This window comes from Microtus oregoni, unplaced genomic scaffold (assembly GCF_018167655.1).
Source record: "Microtus oregoni isolate MIOR12 unplaced genomic scaffold, Mior012 000012F_ref0000307, whole genome shotgun sequence".
Lineage (NCBI taxonomy): Eukaryota > Metazoa > Chordata > Mammalia > Rodentia > Cricetidae > Microtus > Microtus oregoni.
This window is the reverse complement of record NW_024543071.1, coordinates 31,743,755-31,766,489: the sequence shown is the minus strand read 5'-3', so window position 1 is coordinate 31,766,489 and position 22,735 is coordinate 31,743,755. Positions and strand designations below refer to the sequence as shown.

General features: G+C 43.5%; 1 protein-coding gene across 4 annotated transcripts in view; it reads right to left on the bottom strand.

Annotated features, from left to right (window-relative positions):
- The window catches only part of Glis3 (GLIS family zinc finger 3), a 417,572-nt gene that overhangs the window by 4,915 nt on the left and 389,922 nt on the right, over positions 1–22,735 (bottom strand). For all 4 annotated transcript variants that reach the window (XM_041661239.1, XM_041661240.1, XM_041661242.1 and 1 more), the window contains 2 exons: positions 19,652–19,827; positions 99–281 (listed from right to left, as the gene is read on the bottom strand). In XM_041661239.1, coding sequence (XP_041517173.1) covers positions 99–281; positions 19,652–19,827 — 359 coding nt within the window. The remainder of the gene's footprint in view (positions 1–98; positions 282–19,651; positions 19,828–22,735) is intronic.

Genomic DNA, 22,735 nt, shown 5'->3' with positions numbered 1-22,735 from the left:
TATCTCGGGGGTTGTTCTCCTGAATTCTACACCGTTCCTGGCAGCAACTGAAAAAGCACCCAGCTTCTCTTCATGCTGGCCAAGTCCCAGACACCCACCTGTAATGCCTGAGTGTGTTGAGAAGGCTCTGTGGAAAACGTCAAAGCCAGTCTGACCCATGGACGTAGGGACCAGGCAGTCCTCAAAGGCAGGCACCATACTGCAGGAGCTGCTGGGTGGCAGAGTTCTCTGAGAATCCGGGTAATGTGGGGGGCAGAATGTCTGCAGCTGGCCATAAAATCCTGAAACACAAGCATGGCAGTGAGCGAATTCAGGGCGGAAACCAGCCCCATCCAGGAAGAGCCTCACTGAGTCGGACTGATTTGACAAAATGCCTTTGCATCTTAGAGAACCTGAGAAGTCGTCTCAACAAGTGTTTGGGTGAGCTGCATTCAAGGCTTGTGACCACTCTAGGGAGAAATGGTCTCATCCCAGTTCCTCCCACTGGGCTCTGCAGGCATCGTAACGTCTTTACCCCCGCTTCAGTCCATTTCCACATCTGACTGAAACCCTGCACAAGGCCCTTGATAGTGCCCATCATAAATACAAACAAACATAGCCTAGCATAGACCAATCTATCCATCTTTCCAACACTTCAGTCTTTTAAATAGGTTCCTAGCACCCTACACATGGGCCTACTGTATTCTATTTCATTATTACTGTTTCCAATCCTTGCAGCAAAAGAGGAAACTGGAAACAAACAAACAAAAAATACTACGATAAAGGAAATGAAGAAAGATATCCCAATGCTTCAAACTCCCCCACCAACCTACGGACAACCATAGTATTGCATTATTTCATCTCTCCCCTTCATTTCTGCTCTTATTCAATGTTATTTTTCTTGTGTTCCCATGTAGTCCTTTTCTGTGAGCCTCTACATTCCCCCCGCCCCGATTCCTCACTTTCCCCTTTTCTCTCTTTGCTTCATGATAATGTGTATCAATGGATTACTTTCAGAGCGTGTAATATGCTTTTAAAGACATAATAATGCAATCCTCATTGCACACTCTACTGATGGGGGAGCTGAGGCTCCGTTGCCTTTGGATGCTGCTTTCCATTGTGTGTTTCCTCAGCTGTAAAATGTGAGTGCCATTGTCTGCCGCGCAGGGCTATTGTGTGGATTGGCTGAGTCACTGGATAAAGACGCAGGCTTATGATCTTTAAAAGTGCTTTAGAAATGCCAGCCATTATTGATATTACTCTTCTGTTTTTAATAGGAAAAATGAGGGGATTACTAGAGGATGTACCCTAGGATCCCTCTGCAAACACTAACTGATGGAGAACACAGAACCAGCTCACACAACTTTGGAACCCTGGTCTTGAATGTCTTCTACCATTACAGCCATGTCTTCTTAAGACGGAAAGCTTTGCTGAGACTCTCCCAGTGTGGAAGTGTGGTGGTGCTATTTGGTTCTTCTTAGCTCTCTCTAAAACCAGGGACACCGGTACAGGCACCCTCCTGAAAACACACTCTTCTGGCTGTCCAGCTGGAACCTCCTGAAAACACACTCTTCTGGCTGTCCAGCTGGAACCTGCTGTTACCCAGCACATGCCTGGCTCACCTTGGCCGAGGGCTATTCTACAGTTGCTGTAAACACCACTAAGATGTGTTTAGCTGCTCATAAAGACACAGCGCCACCCTCTAGGAGCTTATGATGTTTGACAGAGACTAAATGCAGATTTCTGCTCTGGGCAAATTCCCAGAATATGGTCATTTCTAAGTGGGTAATAGCACATGTTATGCAGAATCCGTAGAAAACATTCATGTAAGGTTTGGGGAAAGGCAAAGCATCATTAGAGTTTAGACTAAAACTATATCTATGGAAATTCCATATCTAAGCATAGAGAAACATGAAGTTATGACTTCTAGTTTTGATTCCTAATGGCTTTGCCTGCTTTTAATGAGACAGGCAAAGACCCAAACAGATCGCTCTCAAATACTCAAAATAACTGACCAAAATGAAGGAAGTCAACCCCCCCGGCTAACCAAGAAATAGAGATATTAAAATAACACTAACATTTTCTGTTCTATGTATTACACCAGCAAGGATCTCTCCTTGGGGCTGAAGCGTGATTGGAGAAGAAGGTACGCATGGCTCGGCTTACTATTTTAGATACTGGGAAAAATAGATTCTATTTTCTGGCTCTTTGGACAAGTATCTAATTCCTTCTAACTACAGTATACCCATGGGTCCGTTCCCTTGGACTTCAGTTTTACGCCCGAGAATCAGTAATCCTAAGACTACGCTGAAGAGCACGTTCTGCCGAGACAGTCACTGCAATACAAACAATGGCAGAAGCAGAGGCCAAGCGGCCAAGCATCAGAGAGTGGCAGAGTACGGAAAGCTGCACTGGTCTCCAAACAGTGCCACCAGCCACCCTAGCAACACCGCTTTGTTTGTCTCATCTTTACAAAGGCAAGAAACAAAGTTAGTGTTTTATGAGAGATCAGCTTATGATAGTCTAAACACAGGACGAGCACAGCAAAATACTTCACCTATGGCTGCCTTTTTGCTTTATTTCTGCCCAGATTTTAAGAGTAGTGAGTATTTTGGAGTCTAGCTGCCTGGGTTCAAGTCCTCACTAAAATACATACCAACCGCACAGTCTTGGTGTCTCAGCGTCTTGACTTGTAAAACAGGGTTACTGATAATGATGATCTCACACCAAGTTACAACAAAAATTATACAATATTTACATAGCATATAATTATGTTCCCTATATTTTAATAATATAATTTATATATGCATTTGCAAAATAGAAAAAAAGTATAAGGTAAATCCCTTTACCATGAAAATACAGTTCTCAAAAATAAGATAAATTTGATTAAGGGAAGTTAAATCTTTAAAAAAGGCAAAATGCCCTTCAATAAATAGATGTAAGAGGATGTAAACTATAGGCAGTAAACCCCAGTATAGAATTAAGATTGACTTACTGTAATCTTAGCATACCACAAGGTGAGGAAAATGAACCCATATCGGCTCACTGGAGAAATGAGCTATGGTTGCCAGACACTGCATGAGCTAATATGTACGATGACTTCCTCATTCACCTCGGCGGGGCCTAGAATAACAGGTCTAAGTGGTTTGAAAGAACCAGAAATTGGATCTGTCAGCTTGGGTCATCCCTTTGACAGATCGTGACTTTGGGTCTCCACAGTCAGGCGCACGTGAAAGTAGCACGGGCACCTCAGGAAGAAACGACTGCCGCGCTCTATTGGAATGTAACGTCTCCTTACTGCACAGAACAGACGTCGTCTGCTATCTACAGCTCCATGCTGGCTCTTTTCAAATTTGTCACCCATAAATCCCCTCGTTTCACTCCTTAGTGTAACATTACCCTTCCAGGAAGAGAAGACATTTTTCACTGAACTCCCACGAGTCCCCAAACAGGAACATCAATCATTCAGGTGCAACGACAGAGACACTCACTGGCCTTTTGTAAAAACTAATTCATTTTTTTGCCTATCTTCCCTCCTGTTTCTGAGAGGGAGCAGAAATGTTGCATGCTTCCATCTATATTCTGGTGTTTGATGTGCGTAAGTTTAAAAGGTTTGTGAGGCAGCAAAAACACACCCAGTGATAATCCACACAGAACAAAAACACACCCAGTGATAATCCACACCGGCTTCACACCCAGTGATAAACCACACTGGCTTCACACCCAGTGATAATCCACACCGTGCCTTATCTCCCAGGTGGGACATAAAGAAGGAGAGAGCTGTGGAGTCTATGATTCCTGCCTGGGAACTGTGACTGATTTGAGAACCTGTCAAAACCAGAATGTCCCTACAAGCATGTTTAATGACTCTAATAGCTAACCTGGGAAAGGAGACCTCTCTTCATTAACTGCACCCCGCCCTCTTTGGGGAGCCAAAACAGAGATGCCGAGTGCATTGCTTGGGTGGTGGCGGTAAGTAAAATCACCGGGTTTTAACGTGGTCTCTTCCCAGTGCTATTTCTATAAAAACAACACAATCAGAAAAAGATTTCCATTAGAATCTTGTCACACATACAAACCTAGGGGAAGGCCAACTCATTTTCAGATGAATGGTTCCTGTATTCCAGTGGATGGTTTTCAAACAGCAAATGTGGAAAGAGTGGGACTTCTCAGGCCCAACGCAAAAGGAGGCAAGATGTTAACACATTTTGTAAGCATAAAATCTAAGAGTGATGGCAAGGGCAGCCAACCTGTCAGTTAGCAAGTTAGTAATGGTTACCAGCTATGGGGTCAAGAACAGCTGGAGAGATCAACGAAAAGGAAGACGGTACCTGTCCTTTAGGACTGATGACAGACAAGGACACAGAAACCCACACAAGCTGACAAGAAATGCTAGCCACCACATCAGTCACAAATGCCACCCCTCTTTCTTACCCAAGTTATTTCGCTTCCAAAAATGGGAGAGGGCAGACACATTATTCATCTTGTCTTATCTAAAGTGCAGCACGTAAAAGATCAAGGAGACTCATCCCTCCTCGTCACAAGTTGGGCAAGGTCATTTTCCTTTCGGAAAAGAAACTTGCTTTCCTAATTATTAAAAAATTGGGGGCTAATTATAACAATACCGTAAGCTGGTATAAACAACAAATGAAATTGTCTTTATTTACATAGTTGAGAAATGGCCAGATATACGCCTTCACAATTTTGAATTACACACACACACGCACACACACACACACAAACACACACGCACATTCACATAAGAGTGGGGAGGAGGTATAGGGCATATAATATATGTAAAAATGTCATACAATTGACTGCTCTGCAAGATGGCTAAAATTATTAATGTACATATATAACATTATTTGTATCCCATTTTATTCCCTAAAGTCTGCGAATTTCTTCATGCATCACTACAATTCATACCTAAAAGCTTTTCTCCATACCTTGCCACATAGGGTCCCTAAAGTCCTTTGATGACAAGTGAGAGCAAGAGTTCACAGTCCCTCTTGTGCTGTTAGGTGCCTACTTCCTTCCCAGGTGGAAGAGAAGTGACAGGAGGGAGGAGGGGGTGCCGGGGCAGTGCTGCCTCTCCAGGACCTTCCTTTAGGGATAGTGGTGTTTTTCTGCACATAGTAGTTACATGTGGTTATCGAGCACTCAAACTGTAGCTCACAGTTAAACAACTGCACATACTACACATAGTTCACAGTACTACGCTAGTCAGTGTAAACTTGATCAGTCCAGATTGTCAGGCTTAGCCAACCACGTTTCAGCAACGTTCCTGATTAAATTCTTGAAAGAAAAGCACAGAGTTGACTAAGGGTTGAAATAAAAGCCAGACAAATTATTCTAGTCTCTTGTCTTTCAAGACAGGAAGTATATTAGGCTGTTACATCTATTTGTTCCTTATACAATTCGCACTTCGGTCTTGTGGGAAGGAACCAGAGCACGAATACGTAAGAAAAACAGTCGTCTCACCTCCTCCCCTAAGGAAGTAAGGTGCTGCTTCGGGCTGAGCTAGGGTGCTCACCAGTTCTGTAGAGTTCGTGCTTTTCTGGAAAACAAGAGCGGCTGAGAGCAGTCTGCGACACATTATGTGCACTGTATCTGAACATACCTCACCAGGCACATAGGGAGTGGGAGCATCACAGGGGGGTGTCCATTCTGTGAACCATGTGATGGTAGTGTGCCAACAGAGAAGCCGCTACCCAACTTACACTACCACGTGTGGTTGAAAACTCATGCCATCAACAGCTCATGCCATACACGAGTCATGCCATACACGGTGTTGGCTACGCTAAGTTCTTGTACCACTGAACTCTGATTCAGGGGAAGGTGCTAGAGAGTTCAGTCAAATGTCCCCATTTACAAACAGACGGGGCAGAATGATTGTATACTTACTTCACCTTTCCAACAGCAATGCCGGGATGAAAAGGACTTACTCTCTTTTCTGCAGTGGATGCAACAGGACAAACAAACAACAAAGCATGAAGTTTTGACATAGTTCCTTTGTCTGACCTTGCCTGGGATGGTAGAGCTAAGAGGGAGCCTCTGCCCACACAACTAAGGACCAGTCTCAGTGAAGAGACTCTCCTGCCAGCACTGTTGAACAGCCCCATGGAGGGACATGGCAGCAGCAATGCCTTGTTGAGCACTTCGGGTTTTTTTTTTCTTGGTCAAAGGAAGAAGGACGTATATTTATGAGCTTTAAGACCCATTATTTTCCAAAGGCTGTAATTTTGTGGATTACTTTAGGAAGTGTAGAATCTTTGTCCTTAGTCATGATTGTTGCCTACATAGGGATATGGCTGAGCCCAAGTGAGGGTCAGTGGGAGTCGTCCTCTCGGAGACCCAGAGACAGGAATATGCAAGCAGAAATATACACCTCGATTCTCTCTGGCTCTTGGGATTTCGTTCCTCCAGTACCTTACTGGCTCTTTGTAGATACCCTGGAGATCTTTGACCTTCCGCCCTTGAGAACTAATCAAGTATCTTTCCACCGAGTCTGGAAAAGGAGAGGGACTTACTGGAAAAGCACCTTTATTTTTTATATAATTTTACTGTTAACCTAAAACTGCCTCAAGAAATAGTCTTTAAAAAATGACAATTATGGGATGGAGAGATGGCTCACAACCAAGAAATGGTAAATGCATGCATCTCTCTATTATTATCTCTACATATATACTCCCCCCCCCCCAAAGAAATGTTCCATGAAGTCAAGGACCTCACCCAATTGGTCACTGTTCGTCCACAGAGCTTAGAATAGCAACTGCTGTAGTAGTAGCCGTCACTCGGTAAACATTTGCAGGGCAGGACACCTGTGCTGCTTTAGCCACGGTATAATGGATGGAGCTATACCAGTGCCTTTTTTCTCTTTAAATATCATTTCACTTAACAGACACTTGCAGATCTCACCTCTGCACAAAAGATGGAGCATCACCTCTGCCTTCAGTTTCACTCAGCATTAGGATGTAGAGTCAGAGGGTAGAACAGGGAAGAGTTTGCTGCACCCACAGATGCTGAGCACAGGAAAGAGAAAAAGGGCCATTGAAAAGAAAGAAGGATCTCTGCTGAAACAGCCGGCTCTGCACTCTGGAGATGAGGGGCTTCCTTTGGTCAAGTGGATCCTCCCTGGTGGGTCCTCCCTAAGTTACATTAGGAGTCTCCACATTCACCCACATTAAAACCATGTTCTAGCTACTCTTCTATTGCTCTGATAAACACCATAAACAAAAGGCAGCATGGAGAGGAAAGGGATTATCTCATCTTCCACTTTCAGGTAACAGTTCATGACTGAGGAAGGCAAGGCAGGAACTCAAGGCCGTAACTGAAGCAGAGACCACATAGCGACACTTCTTGCCAGTCTGCTTACTCTGGCTTGCTTGGCTACTCTCCTCTATATAACCTAAGGCTACTGACCCAGGAATAGTACCACCCAAGTGGAATGGGCCTTCCTCTATCAATTAGCAGTCAATCAAAAAAAAAAATTCTGATGCAGGCAATTCCTCAATTGTCTTTTCTCTTCCCAGATGTCCCTAGTTTGTGCCAAGGTGATAACATCTGACTAGCACAGGTCATCTCTGAAAATACAAATATTGATAGAAGACAAAAGAAAGGGACAAAGAAGAGGGATATCTTCACATTTCCTGGCTCTTCTCATTTTTTTCATTCTCATCATAACTATGATTCTCTTAGGAAACTGTGACCTTCCCCATTTGAGTATTTTCTGTAATACATTATAAAGGCCAATGAGAAGAGGAGATTAATAGGCAAGAAGCCCCTAAAAGACCATTAGTTTCTAGTCTGGGGATAATGTATTACCAGACTGATTCCATACACTCAAGTTTTGCTCAGAGAACAGCCTGGGAGAATACACATTCATTACCTACCAGATACTTTAATATCAAAACACCTTAACGAGTCCTTCATACACACATAAGCACTTGATATTTCTTCTTTGGAACTTGGTAGTTGAAACAAATGGCACAGACACAGAGGGACTGTGGAAGACTTTGTAACTGATATTTGATATCATGGAAATAAAGTAGGAAACTCTTTAACTATACTAATATTTCTAAATAGCCAAATATTTGGAATTATTTATTAGTCTAGACTTTACATAGTACAAATCAGAAAAAGAACTAAAATAGGCACTATATAAAAATCTACTAAGTTCAGAGCTACCTCAATGGCAGTTTCCACGCATGGATATCACCGAATAATATTTTGCTTAGTGTTATGACATCTACTTAGACAACTGTTCTAAAGAATCAAAGGATCTAGTATTTAGTGGTTCAAGCCAAGCCAGACCTAGGGGTTTTACATAGACAATCTTTATGCTGACTACAGCCTTCCAGATAAACTATATTGTCCCCAGCTTACTGAAAAAGAAATAGCCATGTTAGAGTAATTCATTAAAAGCCAGACACATAGTTCATAAAAAATACTGGTGTCAAAGCACATGGGCCACTATGCACACAGGTTTCAGGCTCCTTCTTCAAAGGCCCGTAAGCATTGTTGGCTTAGTGGGACTCACACGAGAAGTACTGCAAAGAACGCAGGTTTAATTCATTTGTCTGTTTCTGTCTTTTCCCAAAGGCCACACTGGCTTTCTAAGGCACTCAGGCCATGCTGCATGTGTGCAGCCTCCATGGACAGACAGCGAGAAGGAAGATGACAACTGTAAGGAGAGGTGAATCCTCCTCACCTGGCCGTGGTGGAGTACATGGTGAGGAAATGGGGGATGTGGGATTTCCCTCTGTATGCTGTAAATACCACTGTTGAATAAAGAAACTGCCTTGGCCTGTTGATAGGGCAGAACTTAGGTAGGCGTGGGGGGAAACTAAACAGAATGCTGGGAGAAAGGAGGCAGAGGCAAAGCGACGCCATGCAGCCCTACTGGAGACAGATGGGGGAACTTTAGCCAGTAAGCCACAGCCATGTGGTGATACATAGATTAATAGAAATGGGTTAAATTAATATGTAAGAGTTAGCCAATAAGAAGCTAGAGCTAATGGACCAAGTAGTGATTTAACTAAAAAGTTTCTATGTGATTATTTCAGGGCTCAGCAGCTAGGAACCAACAAGTGGCCCCCTTCTTTCCACAGACGACTTAAGAACAAGGTCAGAGATTCTCAGAGTATGTACTCCAAGGACAAGAGCCACCTCGGCAGAGCTTCTGTGTTCCTGGGCTCCAAGAAATCCTCAGACTGCTGGGAAAAGGCCTGGAAACCTGAGTTTAATGAGGAATATCTCACACATGATTGGAAAGTTCTAAGGACATCATGGAATCATTTCTTAAAATTTTTGAAGTCACAGTCTCAAGGGCCTAGGTTCTATTTGAAATGAGGAAGAATTCTTCTGGGAGGCATCTTTATTCTTTGAGCTGGACCATGTTTTCTGTTGCATCTTGTGGCCCTCAGTGAGCTTGAATTACATGGCTAGCAGGCATCAGTCAGATGATTTACCTGGCTCCTTCCTCTAGTGCCCTTTGTCAGTTCCTGGCCCATGTGAAAATGTGGGACCTTATCTGAATGATGCAAGGTTCCTACTGTGGCCTCTATAATAACCTTGTGACCTAGATTTCTATTGTCTAACTGGAAATAAAGCTCTCTGTTCCACCTGAATTACTAACCAGATGACTTTCTGTTTCTCGGGATCTAAATCTGTGGTTATACAAACATCCAGCCCTCCAATCTTAGAGTAAGACAGAATCTTAACTAAGGGGAAAAAGTACGGGAAAATGTCTGTATGGGTCTGAAATCAGAGAGAGTCGATAGTCTCTGATTCTGAAGCCTCCAAACTGTCCCTGGATCCCGGGACCCTTCTCATTTTCTCCCCTGGCCACCAGAGAAGCTGACTCTAAGTACTTTCAGAACTTATGGACACTGACTGTTCATGCATAAGCCAACCCAGCACCCCTGCTCCACCTTTCCCTCTGAGCTAACATCTCCCCAATGCCACTCTGATGGGCACATCGGGGTGACAAGAGACCTTCCTTTATTACTTAGTCCCATCCCACTGTACATCAGACTTTTTATATTTAAGTTCATAATGTGCATCTTGAAATGTGTAATGCCCTACAGGGAACAAAAAGATTACATAATTCTGAGATCAGGAAATAGTCTCAAGGTCTGTTTACATTGTCAAGGAACACAATCGTTGACGAATATAGTACATAATGGATACCCCTTAGATAAATACAGACTCAGAAGAGCCATGGACTTGTGCTTCGTCTTTTTGTTGTTGTTCTCACATTAATGTAGGTTGAGGAGTCAGAGTAGGACCTAGTACACAGCAGAAAATGGCTATAGGGAATCAGTCAGAGAATGAGTGAGTGGAACCATGGCTGGAGCCTCTGATGAGAATATTGAAGGCAAGAAGCAACAGAGCTGAGGTGGAGGATTAGGACTTAGGGCCCTTGCACACAAAGGGACAGTATTTGGGAAAATGCTGTGACTTCCCTTTCTATCATGGACATTTTCTCATGCAGAGGATCAATGAAGGCGAGGCAAATATGATGGTCTTTCTCTGGCTTGACTCACGCTGCTGTGCTCCAACACTGACTGAAATCAACACGGGGAGGAAAGAGTTTATTTGGTGCATGCTTCCACATCACAGCTTATCACTGAAGGAAGTCAGAGAAGGAATCTGAAGGCAGCACTCTCTGTCTTGGGAACAAACTCACAGCCCAGGAGGTATAGCAGAACCCACAGAGTCCTGGCTTCGCGCAGGCTCACTTGCAAGTTCACCTATAGCTAGTTTTCTGATATAGCTCAAGATGGCCTGCCTAGGAGTTGTGCCACCAGCGTGGGCTTGGCTCTCCTGCACCAATTAATAACCGAGACTTCCCCACAGACAAATCTCCTCCGGATAATCCTTTACCCGAGATTCCTTCTTGGGTGGTTTTAGGCTGTGTCAAGTTAATGGTTAAAACTAACGAGGGTGGGCTCTTTACAGAGAACATGGCTGGTTTGGCTGCTCTGAATCACTGTTTTCCACTGGATGCCAGAGAAACATTAAACCCCAAGACAGAAACAAAAGTGGATAGGAGAGCTGAGGATGACAACATACTACCACCGCATGCTTATAATTGTGAACGGTTTCTACAGAGTTAACTGCAACCTGACAAACAATGAAGTCTACAGGAGTAAATTTTAGGCATAAGCGTTAATACGAATATAGGTATTACCATACACTCTTGCTGAGAAACCGCTACATCGGGCCTGATCTACAGATGCAAAGATCCTTGGGTAACTATGGGATCCAAGGGACGAATTCAGATTTCCCAAGTCATGTCACCATAATGATGAGAAATCTGAGAACTTGCTTTGGATGTGTGATATGAGGTTGGGCTTGGTGAGGCAACGCAGAGAGGGAGTGGCTGGTGGTTACACTCAAACGATCGAGTAGAAATGTCTAAATGTTCCACTTCCCGGGCACTGTGACTTCTGGGGGACAGTGCTTGAAGGCCTTGCAAAAGAATGAAACGGAGGGCTGAGTCAGAACGGTTTGGTTAGATTAGAGAAGAAAAATTACCACAATCCAAGAGTCCTTCCAGTTGTAAGTAAACGAACAAGCAATTCTAAGGCAACTAGGATGGTTTTGCAACACAGTGCTGAGAGGAAAGGAGCTGGAAGGGGTCAGAGCAAGCCATGGTTAGTGTTTGGTTTTCTATTTTATTAGCACAGTGACCTCATTACCAGTACCTCAGATATTCCTGATGTGTGGATTTTCATTTTTCCCTTTAAGGAAAAATGTCCACAGCTCTTCACTATTTTTGTTCTAAACTATGAATTGTTTATCATATGTATAAAAGACAATTCCAGCTAAAATCAAAAGACTGCAGATTGCCATTAACATGTCCATCTTTATGGAGTTCAGCAGAGCCCTGAAAATAGGGTTATATAAGGGGGGGAAATCCTTTTTTTTCCTTCAAAATTCTATTCACTAGAGGCCAAATTTCATGAGTTTAAACTATAAGAGAGAATATTTCCTTCTGAAAACCTGTTATTACTTCCTCAAAATAATGAAAAACCACTTCATATAGGCCACTTACCACAGGCACTTTTAAATTTTGTGATGGAGAAGTCACAATAGCTGATGAAATGGGAAATTTTCTCTAGATATTTCTTTCACTTCAATAAACTTTTGAGTTCCAATTAGAAACAAAAAGGAATGGAAGAAAGAAAAAAGCCAACGAAAATAAGGTGCTTCACTGCCAGGGACACAGCTTCACTGCTGTGTGAATGAGCAGGCGAGCAGCTAGAGTGATGGAGAAGCCCACATCACCCGCCCTTGTCTCTGACTCCCTATTAGTAACACTTCCCTGGGTGATCAACGGGGACATGAAAAGATGTTCAGTCATTCGCTGACTAAAGGAAAAATTAAAGCACGCATCTCAGCTTTTCTGTACAGACCAACACCCACTGGGAAGTCACAGGACAGTAATGTCCACTGGCTGGAGTTTAAACCTGGGGCAGCCTCAGAAAGACATTCGTGAAAGCCCCTAGCTACCCCCAAAATGTTTACACATCAGTCCAGAAAGCTTTCTCCAGAAGCATTTCCTGAGAATGTCCATCAAGAAATCGTGTGCTGCTGTAAACACACAGGGATGCATGGACATAAACTGAAGAGACAGGCTAGAAAAGCAGGATATTAATTTTAAAAACTGGCCATTAATAGCGGAATGAGTTCAAAAGATGACAGCACACAGAATGTATGTGAGAACCATTATGGCTGCCTATGGGGCATGAGTTTGCCAAACCTAGCTCTTCTAATATAATGGGCCTTCTCTTCCTTGTCTTTTATTCATTCATATTTATTACAAATGACTTGTTAAGCACTTACTCTATGAAAAGAACCAAGGGGAGACATGCTCTCTGTCTTGAGTAAACTCAGGATTTAGTGCGTTAGTCATCTTAGTACTGTTATTGACCAAACACAGCATGATTCTGGTAGGTTTAGTCTATGTGGTCAGGTGTGTGCTCACACATCAAATTCTGTGTGGCGATGCTTCGAGCATTCATGTCACTGGAGTAGGTTCCTCACTATTCAGTTCCATACTCCATCACCCAGGCAGCAATTCTGACGCAAGAAGACCACCTTACACTTCTTCCCGCAAAGCAGGCGCTGTTGAAATGCTGACTGAGCCAACACATCCACACCTAAATTTAACTTTTGTTTTTGTAGAATTAGCACACTGTCAGAACTTATCAAGTACTACTTATGTAAAACTGTTCTTGGGTAATTGTGCAGTAATTAAGAATATGAGACTAATTAAGGATTTCTGTGACTCTAATCATCAATCCTTAGTACTGTTCGGGCCTTAATAATACCCAAGCTGACACTGAAAAGGATGATTATGGCTGCTGATAAGATCTGAGTGGCATCAAGGATACTCACCGGCTCATTTCTTCTGTAAATATCTTGCCTGTTTCTCAGGGAAGTTGATGACATTTGATTTCTAATCAGTTAGATGTGTCTTCCTGAGATGTCAGAGTTAGGACATGCTCACACTCCACTTGAGCAACACAATTACTAGACTTTCCTCTTTTGCACCCTAACACTTGCAGTTGTGGCTAAATTTCCCATAGAGGGAGAGTATGCTTGCTGTCTTTCTAAAAACACTTTAAGCTTTAAAGATTTACCATCCTAAATCCCTAGCAATGAGATCAGGCATGGCAGTACCCCCAAAGAATCCTTCGTGGAAAGTGCTGATGAGCAACTGTGATCAGAAAATGGCCACGAAAGAAGAGATGAGCGGAACTCCTACCTGCCACAACAACGCTCACATTGACATCAAGTGTACTGTGATGTCCAGAGTTGGAAAGACGTGTTGGTCAGCACAAACCGTTCATACTGTGTTTTGTTCTTTGAGGCCTGTTGGTAGATCGAAACCCTTTGTTTCTTCATGCAGTCAATCTGAACTGAGTTGACAAGCTTAGAGATTCATACTGAGGTGGGAAAATGCCACCATTGTCTGGACACTGTCTGGCTCACTTCTCTGGGGGCCCACAGACAGGGCCTATTTTCTTAAATCATGAAAAAGACAAGCTTATAAACCACAGGGGTTGAGACCAAAAGGAAGGGCTCCCACTTCCCACTGCTACTGTGCTGGCACCAAACAGCCTCATGGTGTTTTCCTAATGAAACTGAATAACTGGACCATGGATGATGGGATGCTGGCAACTGGAAACTCCAAAGGAGTGAAAAGTAAGAGCAAACCATGCAAGCCTGAGAGGCACCCAAGAGATCAGAGGAGATGGGCAAAAATCTGGGCAGAGACCTAGAAAGAGGGACTGATTTCCAAGATAAGTAACATTGCCTGTTTTACAGATTAGGGAATGAGGAGAATAAAAAGCAGATTGCACAACATGTGTGTGTGTGGGGGGTGTGTATGTGTGTGGGTGTGTCCATCCATCCATCTGTCCATCCATCCATCCATCCATCCATCCATCCATCCAATAAGCTCAGCTTTGCATTTGGGGGTGGTTATGTATTTGTTCAGTCTTCTCTGCCTAAAGCCGGTATATGACATGTAGAATATGAGCGTTCCTATGGTGACCAGGATGATGGGAGAGCCCCCTTTCAAGGTGACAAAGTAGAAGATAGTAGAACAGGACACTTTTGACTCAACTAAGCTGTCCCTCTACCCCACATGCTGCTATAGTGCTCATCTTAGGAAGAAACAATAAATTTGTACCCAGCTGTTGCTACTACCCCTGGAAGCTCTCTCATTTTGCATAGATGCTGATGTGAAATAGCTGGGTCTTCAGAAAGCCAGTCCTGACCAGAACACTCAAATACAAGAAACAGCGGTAACACACTATGGAAGAGTAAGCTGGACACCTAGTCCAGTGTGGCTAGAGACTTCGGAGTGGCTATCAAAAATTCACAAAATGGGCCGAGTCGATAGCTCAATTGGTAAAATATTTGTTATACAAGCATGAGGACCCAAATTTGGATCCCTGACATCCACATTGAAAAATACAGGTGCTGATGTGCACATCTGCATCCTCACTGCTGTGCGGTATGGAAGCAATCAGGTCCCTGGAAATTATTAGCTCGCTAGTCTAGCAACGGGTGAGGTCTGGGTTCTGTGAGACTCCCTGTCTCAAAAAGTAATGTGGAACGTGATCAAAGAAGAAGCCTGGCATTGTCCTGATTCTATGTACACACATATGCATAAACACATGTGCACATGCCCACAGCATATCCACATAAGCATATACATGTTTATGTACACACATACACACACAGGCAGAGAGGCCAGAAAACACAAAGGAGTAGGGCATGGGACCTACAGGAACTCCATGTCAAGTGTGTGAAAGGGAGGGACAGAAGCTAAGCCCCATGTAAGACTTCTCTTGAGCAGGAAACCCCTATAAGCTGCACTCATTTCTAATTTTATTAAGACAAAACTGAAAACGCTTTTGCCCACTGTAGCACCTAAGTTGAGTGTGTTTCCATTTCTTCTTTGCTATTCCCTCCTTCTTTTCTTCAGAAAGATTGTGAACACACACAACACCACGCTGATTCCCCTATCACTCCTTTAACTTCCCAGTTGGATCTGAGAGTGGGGAACTCCCTTTCAGTCACTGAGTTTTCCAAACAGCACAATCTAATGCTGACAGCGAGAGCTTGATGTTCCTGCCTATCCTGGGCCACCCTCTGCACAGACCTCTATATGATGTTTCTAAAACATCAGCGTGTGACTGCATTGAGGGTGACACACTGTTTCTTTCTGAGCCCAGCTTGTTCTCCCCCATCCTCTCCTCCACTCTGGGTCTAACCTCCACACCCAGCAGGAAACCATCTCCCAGTGCCGCTCTTCTCTGCATACTCAAGCTCTGTAAACCCTTTGGTAGCATCTTCCTTGCAAGGCAGCTTGTTCCTTTTGCCCCTTTTAACTACTGCAGTATGGCCGTCGTTAAATGGCATTCTCGTTGCCTGGTACTTAGAGGGTGACCAACAAACACCCGTTGAACTGAACTTGGCCTCTCTTTGATGTGTCCAGAGGCAGGAAGACTGTGAAAATGTTCTTCTAGGAATTCCCATGGCATTTGAACAATCAGCAGTGAATAGAGAGTTTAAAAAGAAATTATTCATTAGTAAGTACCATAACAAAATGTACAAATATCAACGCTCTGGCAACTAATCCAGGCAAAATTCTGAAGCTTGCCTGGGCAAGAGAATTACCCTGACAAGAAAGAAAAGGCCAAAGAACAAGCTTACATGGTTGGAAAGAGTGTCCTTACGTTGACATCTGAAAGAAAAGATCAAGTGTACTAAGAAGTTGCCTTAGAGATATCGCCCAAACAGAGGCTGGAAAAGTCTATCCACATTAAGTAGGAAGGACATCGCATTCTCTTTACTAATAAAGGCAATCTGATGGGTGGGGTAGGTGTCCGTAAAACCACAGTGAGGACATGTGAAAGAATGGTGGTTGTTGGTGTTAATCCTGACAAGTGCCTCCTTCACTTAACAAAAGTACAAGATCAACACACAACATCTAGTTCAGTACCAATTAGCAGATAATTAACAAAACTCAGAGGATCTTCTTCTCTTCTTCCTCATCAGTAAGACCAGAGCCCCTTTGAACTCTGACCTTCTAAGTTCCAGGAAAGACAACAGCGTGTCAGAAGAGGCACCGCGTTTTCCCACAGGGAGCTGCAAACTCTGTTTCTTTTGGTGTGCCTTTGACTTGGCTTCACCTTGATTACGGTTTCCATTTAGAAGTGTGGACCTCTTGCAAAGCCCACACAGTGTGCCAGGGTAGTAATGCCTAGACATTTTATATCTTTCTGTGTCTCAGCTCCCATTTCTGCAGACGGAGGGATGGCATCTCTCCCTATCCTCTCCCCCTGCTGCAGGTCAGACAGAGGAGACGGGCTGTGGCGCTCTTGAAAGCCATGAGCATCTTCAAAGAAGACATGAAGACTTGCGCTGTGGCCATTGAGTTTTAGTGGAGGATGAGGTTCTCTGCCACCAGGATACTGTGTAACTTCACTCAGACAAGGTGAGCAACGATAGGGACAGCTGCAGCTAGTAAGGGCACTGGGTATAGAGGGTCACTCACCCCTGAAAAACCAGCATATATATTTTGTCCTCATTTAAGGACGGTTGGTGAGAAGTGCTGGCACTCAGAAAGTTTTAGGACCAGCTGAGAGAGGCCTAGGACCGTATCTGTGCCCCTGCCCCTTCACCAGGTGGTTAAAGCATAGGCAGCTTCTTTGTAATCTCATCACTGGAGTCACGGGGCCATCTTTCTGGAGCGTGTCATGAATTCTCATTTTCCCTAACTCTAGTCTGAACCTAATTTATGGCTTCTCTTTTCATTGGCTATAGAAGATTTTCAACAATTAAAAAAGAGGAAGTTTTATTTAAAAAAAAAAGCTTGACATTTTCAAGCTGAAAATATATTCATTATTTATCTTTCAAAGGAAAAATGTAGAGGAAGAGTATTTTGCCAGAGCACCATGGAGCATGCTCCCCGGGTCCTCTTGGTTCATTATTTACTTGTTGAATGAGCAAGTGCCAATTACTGATCCAGTAAATACTTACCAAATGCCTACTTTGCACCAAGTGTTATGCTTACTCTGGGGCTACAAACATGATCTTGTTCTCAGCGCCTAATAATGATCAGGGAAGGAGAAGGATGACACTGAGATGAAGTGAGTCCCGCGCCTGCACCTAGTGCTTTTCTCATCGGCTTCCTGTACCAAGTGATGCAAGAGGAGAGGTGACAGTGTCCCCATCAGGGACCAGGAAGCCAGGCACAAGAACCTACCCGTGCACATGGAGTTTAGAACTAACGGAATTCCCAAACTGGCCTCCTTCACACCCACTCATGAAGTTTTGTGAGAACAGAAACTAAAGGGGAGGCGGGGGATGGCACAAAGTGTTAGCCTGATTAAAAGCAAACCATCAGCATTTTAACTGAATTTCTTTCCAGTTCATTTTTCTACACGTAGGTTAATTTTAAAAGGTTTTAAAAGTGGGTTTCACAACTGTAACCAAAGCAGGGCCTACTGTATTTCATTGGACCTAGGACAACGCTGCCTGTGGACTGCTCTGTTAGTCTTTATACGACCAGAAAGAGGGATTGCTACCGGCATTGGGTGCCACTGACTGAGAGATAGGCCCAGATATTGGCAGCATTAAAATAGGAACATTCAAACAGTGCTTCACGAAGGTGACCAACTCTGACTTCCACAGAGCCCACACCACACCACCCACCTCTCTTCTGGAGGGTGCTTTCCAGACCACGGCCTTGGGTCTCCTTTCATCAGACAAGCTGCTGGCCAGGAAGAGAACTCATTTGTTCTTTTTTATACAACTTACCTCGGGCACCTACAGCAGGCACTTACGAAACCATTTCCTGGTGTAACTGAAGTATGAGAAAATGTTCGTAAGTGAGTAGAAAGCAAAAACTCCCACTGAACTGAGAAGCCTGAGCTTTGCTGGTAAACAGTGGACCAGTAGGGAGTGTGGAAGATGATGGAGCTTTGACTCAGCCAGGGATGCTGGCTTTCCAATGTCCACCGTTGCTACAGATGACCACTGTCATCTTCTTGTCTCCTCCCTGCTGCTCAGGGCTCTGCTCTGCGGCTCCTGTTCAAGTTCATCCTCACAGCACTGTTGAAGCCTGCTATGTATGGACCACATACTCAGAGTAAACACTGGCGTGGCTTGGGACACTATCTATTAATTCCAAGTGATAAGCCATATAAAATATGTGTTATCGGTGAGAAGACAAAGATGAAAGCCTCACTTGTAGAATCATCCGAAGGCGTCTCAATGGACAGTACAATTTTTGCTTACAGAGAATTCTGACAACAGGAAATACAAGGATTTGACAGCTGGAGTCTGTATGGTTTGGTATTGCAGTTCTCTGTGGAGGTCCACTAGCACTACGTTCTTCAACTGACAAAATGAGTTTAAATAAAGAAAAGAAACTGAAGCAGACTCAGTTCTCCAAATGTGGTCCTTGTTGAACACAACACCAGCCTAGACCAAAAACCTCTGTGATTTCTTATTTCCTTCTGTTCTTTTCTTCCTACATGAGTATCTATAGCCGTTACAACATATGAAGAAATGTGTTGAGCTCCCTAAAAGATCTGATGATGGGTCAGATGACTCTGGCCTCAGAAGCAAGTTTATATATTAATGAAGAAGATATGTTTTATTCAGATGAGCTACAAGATGGAAAGAATGGAAGATCTGCCAAAGACACACAGGTGAGACACAGTCAGTTCAGAGCCAGCGGCATGGCATAGCTGGGAGATCCGGTGTCGATCTGACCTATGGGCAGGAGATGACAGACAGGGACAGCAGGGCTCTTTGGGCTCCCTTTCACACAGTCTCCTGATCATTCAGAAGCACGGTGCTATTGCTATCGCCTGCCCTTGAGGTGTCCCATCACTGGGAACACAAATGATTGTCTTGAACAGAATACTATAGGTGTTACAAGTCAGTTCATTTGGGGAAAATACTATGGGGTTTCATGCCTATGAGTGTACTAATAAGTGTGGCGGGGAGGGGGGGGTTTAAAGGCTCAGGTCTGATGTAAAACAGAACATCTCAGACCTGCAGCTCGTCACTAGGATAAAAGGCGACAGCAAAACACTCCCTTTCAAAACTCAAAGGGCTGCCAGCCCCTGCTTACCATGGACGTGGATACCATTCGACTGAAAAGCAGGGTTTGTTTCTGGCTGGAAGGACTTCAGGAGTGAGCCTGGTGGCTGCTGGGTGTGTGGAGGCTGTGCTCTCTGCAGCAGTGACGGAGGAGCTGGGACTCTTCCTGGGCTCAAGTGCTGAGGAGATGGAGTCGGAGGTGCGAACCTGGGAAAACAATTCCAAAAGGCAGCATGACCAACTCTCCAAAGCCTTCTACGACCCCGTTCTGGCCCGACCTAATGGTGACAATGTGCTCTTTCAAAACCCTTCATAACCCCGCTCTCTTCCCACCACTGAGTTCTTCTCTGAGACACAGAGAGAAGAAAAGACACCAACAAAGAAAACCTTAGTCACAGTTTGGGTTTGTCAAGCTTCTTAAACTGCATTTCAAATCCTCTGGGTTTTGTGAAATTCAAAGCACATCTATTGCCAGGCCCTTTTCCTGCTAATTTTAAAATCCACTCACATTTTAGGGGAAATTCGATTCGTATGTTTCTGAGTCATTTACATTTAGCTCATAAACATTTTGTTTTGTAAGGCATATCTGAGGTCCAAGAAGTGTTATGGGTCCTTATTTTGACCCTCTCTAACTGGAGTCTCCTTAAACAATACATTCTTTCTTGCCAAGAGTAAATTAACTTCAACCTCAAAGGTCAAATGTGCCTTGAAACCCAGAACCTGAGAGGTCGGCTTGGGTTCTGTGCTGGGCGAAGAACATTCCTGATGGTGTAGAGGGAATGCAATGTACAGCATTCCTTGTCTTAACGTGGAACATTCACAAAAATGGTGGGTTTTTTGGTTTTGTTGAACCCAATGCCTTGCGCATGCTAGGCAAGCACTTACTCCTCTACTCTGAGGGCTGTACCCTCAGCCCCAAGTCCAAGAGTACTGGTTTCTGAAAGGAGATACATTGATATTTAAACAAGAAAAAAAAATCACCAAGTGACCTTGGACAATTGTCTATTTATCTTCTTGTTCTGAAGGTCTAAGTCATAGAGTTAGAATGACCTTTATTGTCTTAACAGAGAAGGAAGGTAGACTTCTGAGAACAGCCTTGCAGTTGGGAATGTTCACAGAGAAACCAACAAGATGCTGAATGTGTGTGTTGGTAGAGAAAGAAGCTGAGGGTCTTTCAATGCCAGAAGAATAAGCAATGCAATAATTTTGGGTGAAGATACGCTAGCAATGGAGTGTTTAACCTCTTCTCTCCAAAGTTCACTAACACAAAAACATTTAATTGGTGCTTGTTTACACTATGCAGGAAGAAAATCTTTATCTTGCACTAGGAAACACAGGTCATCGCCTGTGACATTATAGTCATTTTCTAGGAACGAATGACTCCACAAGCCTGGGTCACCTGAGCAAAAGGCAAGGTGCATTAGACAAGTTCACAAAGCAATTCAAAGGGTTCTGAAGCAGAGTATCTCAGAGGGCAGAGCCTCGACCTTTCTGCTGTAGCAGTAAGAGCATGAGACAATGTGCCATGCTCGCTTTGTATTTCATTTGTGAGGCATAAGAAGACCATCTTAGGTTGCATAGGAGCCAAGAGGAAGATAGGGCCTCAAAGCGAAGAGGTCAGAGCACCTAGGCGAAGCAGATGTGACAAGAGGCCTCTGAACTGGTGGTCTCTGAGGTTTTTCTAAGGATGGAGAAGGGCAGCTGCGTGTCCCGTGCTGCCCTTTTCTAAGCACATCCACTTAACTGGGATTATCCAGAAGACTCTACGCTAAGTGGCCCTGAGAGAAAACACAGCAAGCGAATCCTGGCACTGGCCTGAGAACATCTAGTAAACCACGTAAGCCAGGAATCCCCATATGGAGGCTATTTTCTGGGGAACATGTCCTTATTGTGTCTCCGAAGTTACTCTGAGCTTGTAGGAGAGGAATGAGCAATTAAGGAATCACCGACTCTGGGGATAGATGGAGCCCACACTGGCACCCAATCCTGGAAGCCCCTGTTCTTATGGCCCCTGGGGTGGGAGAGGGGAGGGAACTGAACAGCGAGGTGTGACTGTTATCATGTTATCACATTGATGTTTCAACTTTGTTTGGAAAACAAAATAATTAAGACTGTCTCTTGTTTACTTCTTTGTTTGAGAACAAAAGACTTAAGCTAAAAGATCCTCTGGTCTTTCCTTCTGATACCTCTGCTACCCTCTTTCAGTCTGGGGCTGCAGGAGCAGAGCAATGAGTGGAGAGCCAAGTTGCTACTCTTTGGGGACCTTGGTACAATCAGAGGGCATAAGCTACCCCCAAACAAGTTGTCAATCTGAATCACATTAGCTGGGTTAGTAAGGAGGAGAAATGGCGTACGAAGCGTGCAAAGGAAGTCCAAAGTTCTTCCGAGGACACATCTAACGCTTTTATCATTTGCAATGATGGGGTCAAAGGCTAAATTATGACTACTAACTAGGAAATGAAGAATACAAAAATACAAGGGTATAATTTATTAAAATATTTTGAGTCATCTATAGGTAGATTATATTAGGCTAGATGTAGATTCTGTATAGTATGGTTTTATACAGTTATGTACTCATTCCAAATTATTCTTACCTACTCATACAAGTTCCTGGGTATATTTTCTTGGATATTACATATTATTTAATGCTGGTAAGGATAAATAAAAAGAAAAATGTACCAAGGTTTTAGCATTATTTCACAACTTAGAGGCAGGTGGAAACAGAGACAGGTGGAGTTCTGTCAATTTGAGTCCAGCCTGATCTACAGAGCAAGTTCCAGAACAGTCAAGGCTACATAGAGAAACCTTGTCTCGAAAAACAAAAGAAAAAGAAGTGATCATGTGATCATATTTTTAGACAACTGCCAGAAATAAAAAGGTAAGAATCAATAAATTAAAATTCCAGCACAAGAAATCTATTTATAAATAGGAATGTTTTTCAAGCTCAGAATCAATTTATACACACTTACAAGAATCAATTAAAAGACATTTTGTTATTTTTAATCCATGAATTTTTAGAAACAGTTTTATTTCTGCCTAAAAACACCACATAGTATTTTTTCTTTTTCTCTCATATATAATATCCCAATCACAGTTTCTGCTTTCTTGACTCTTC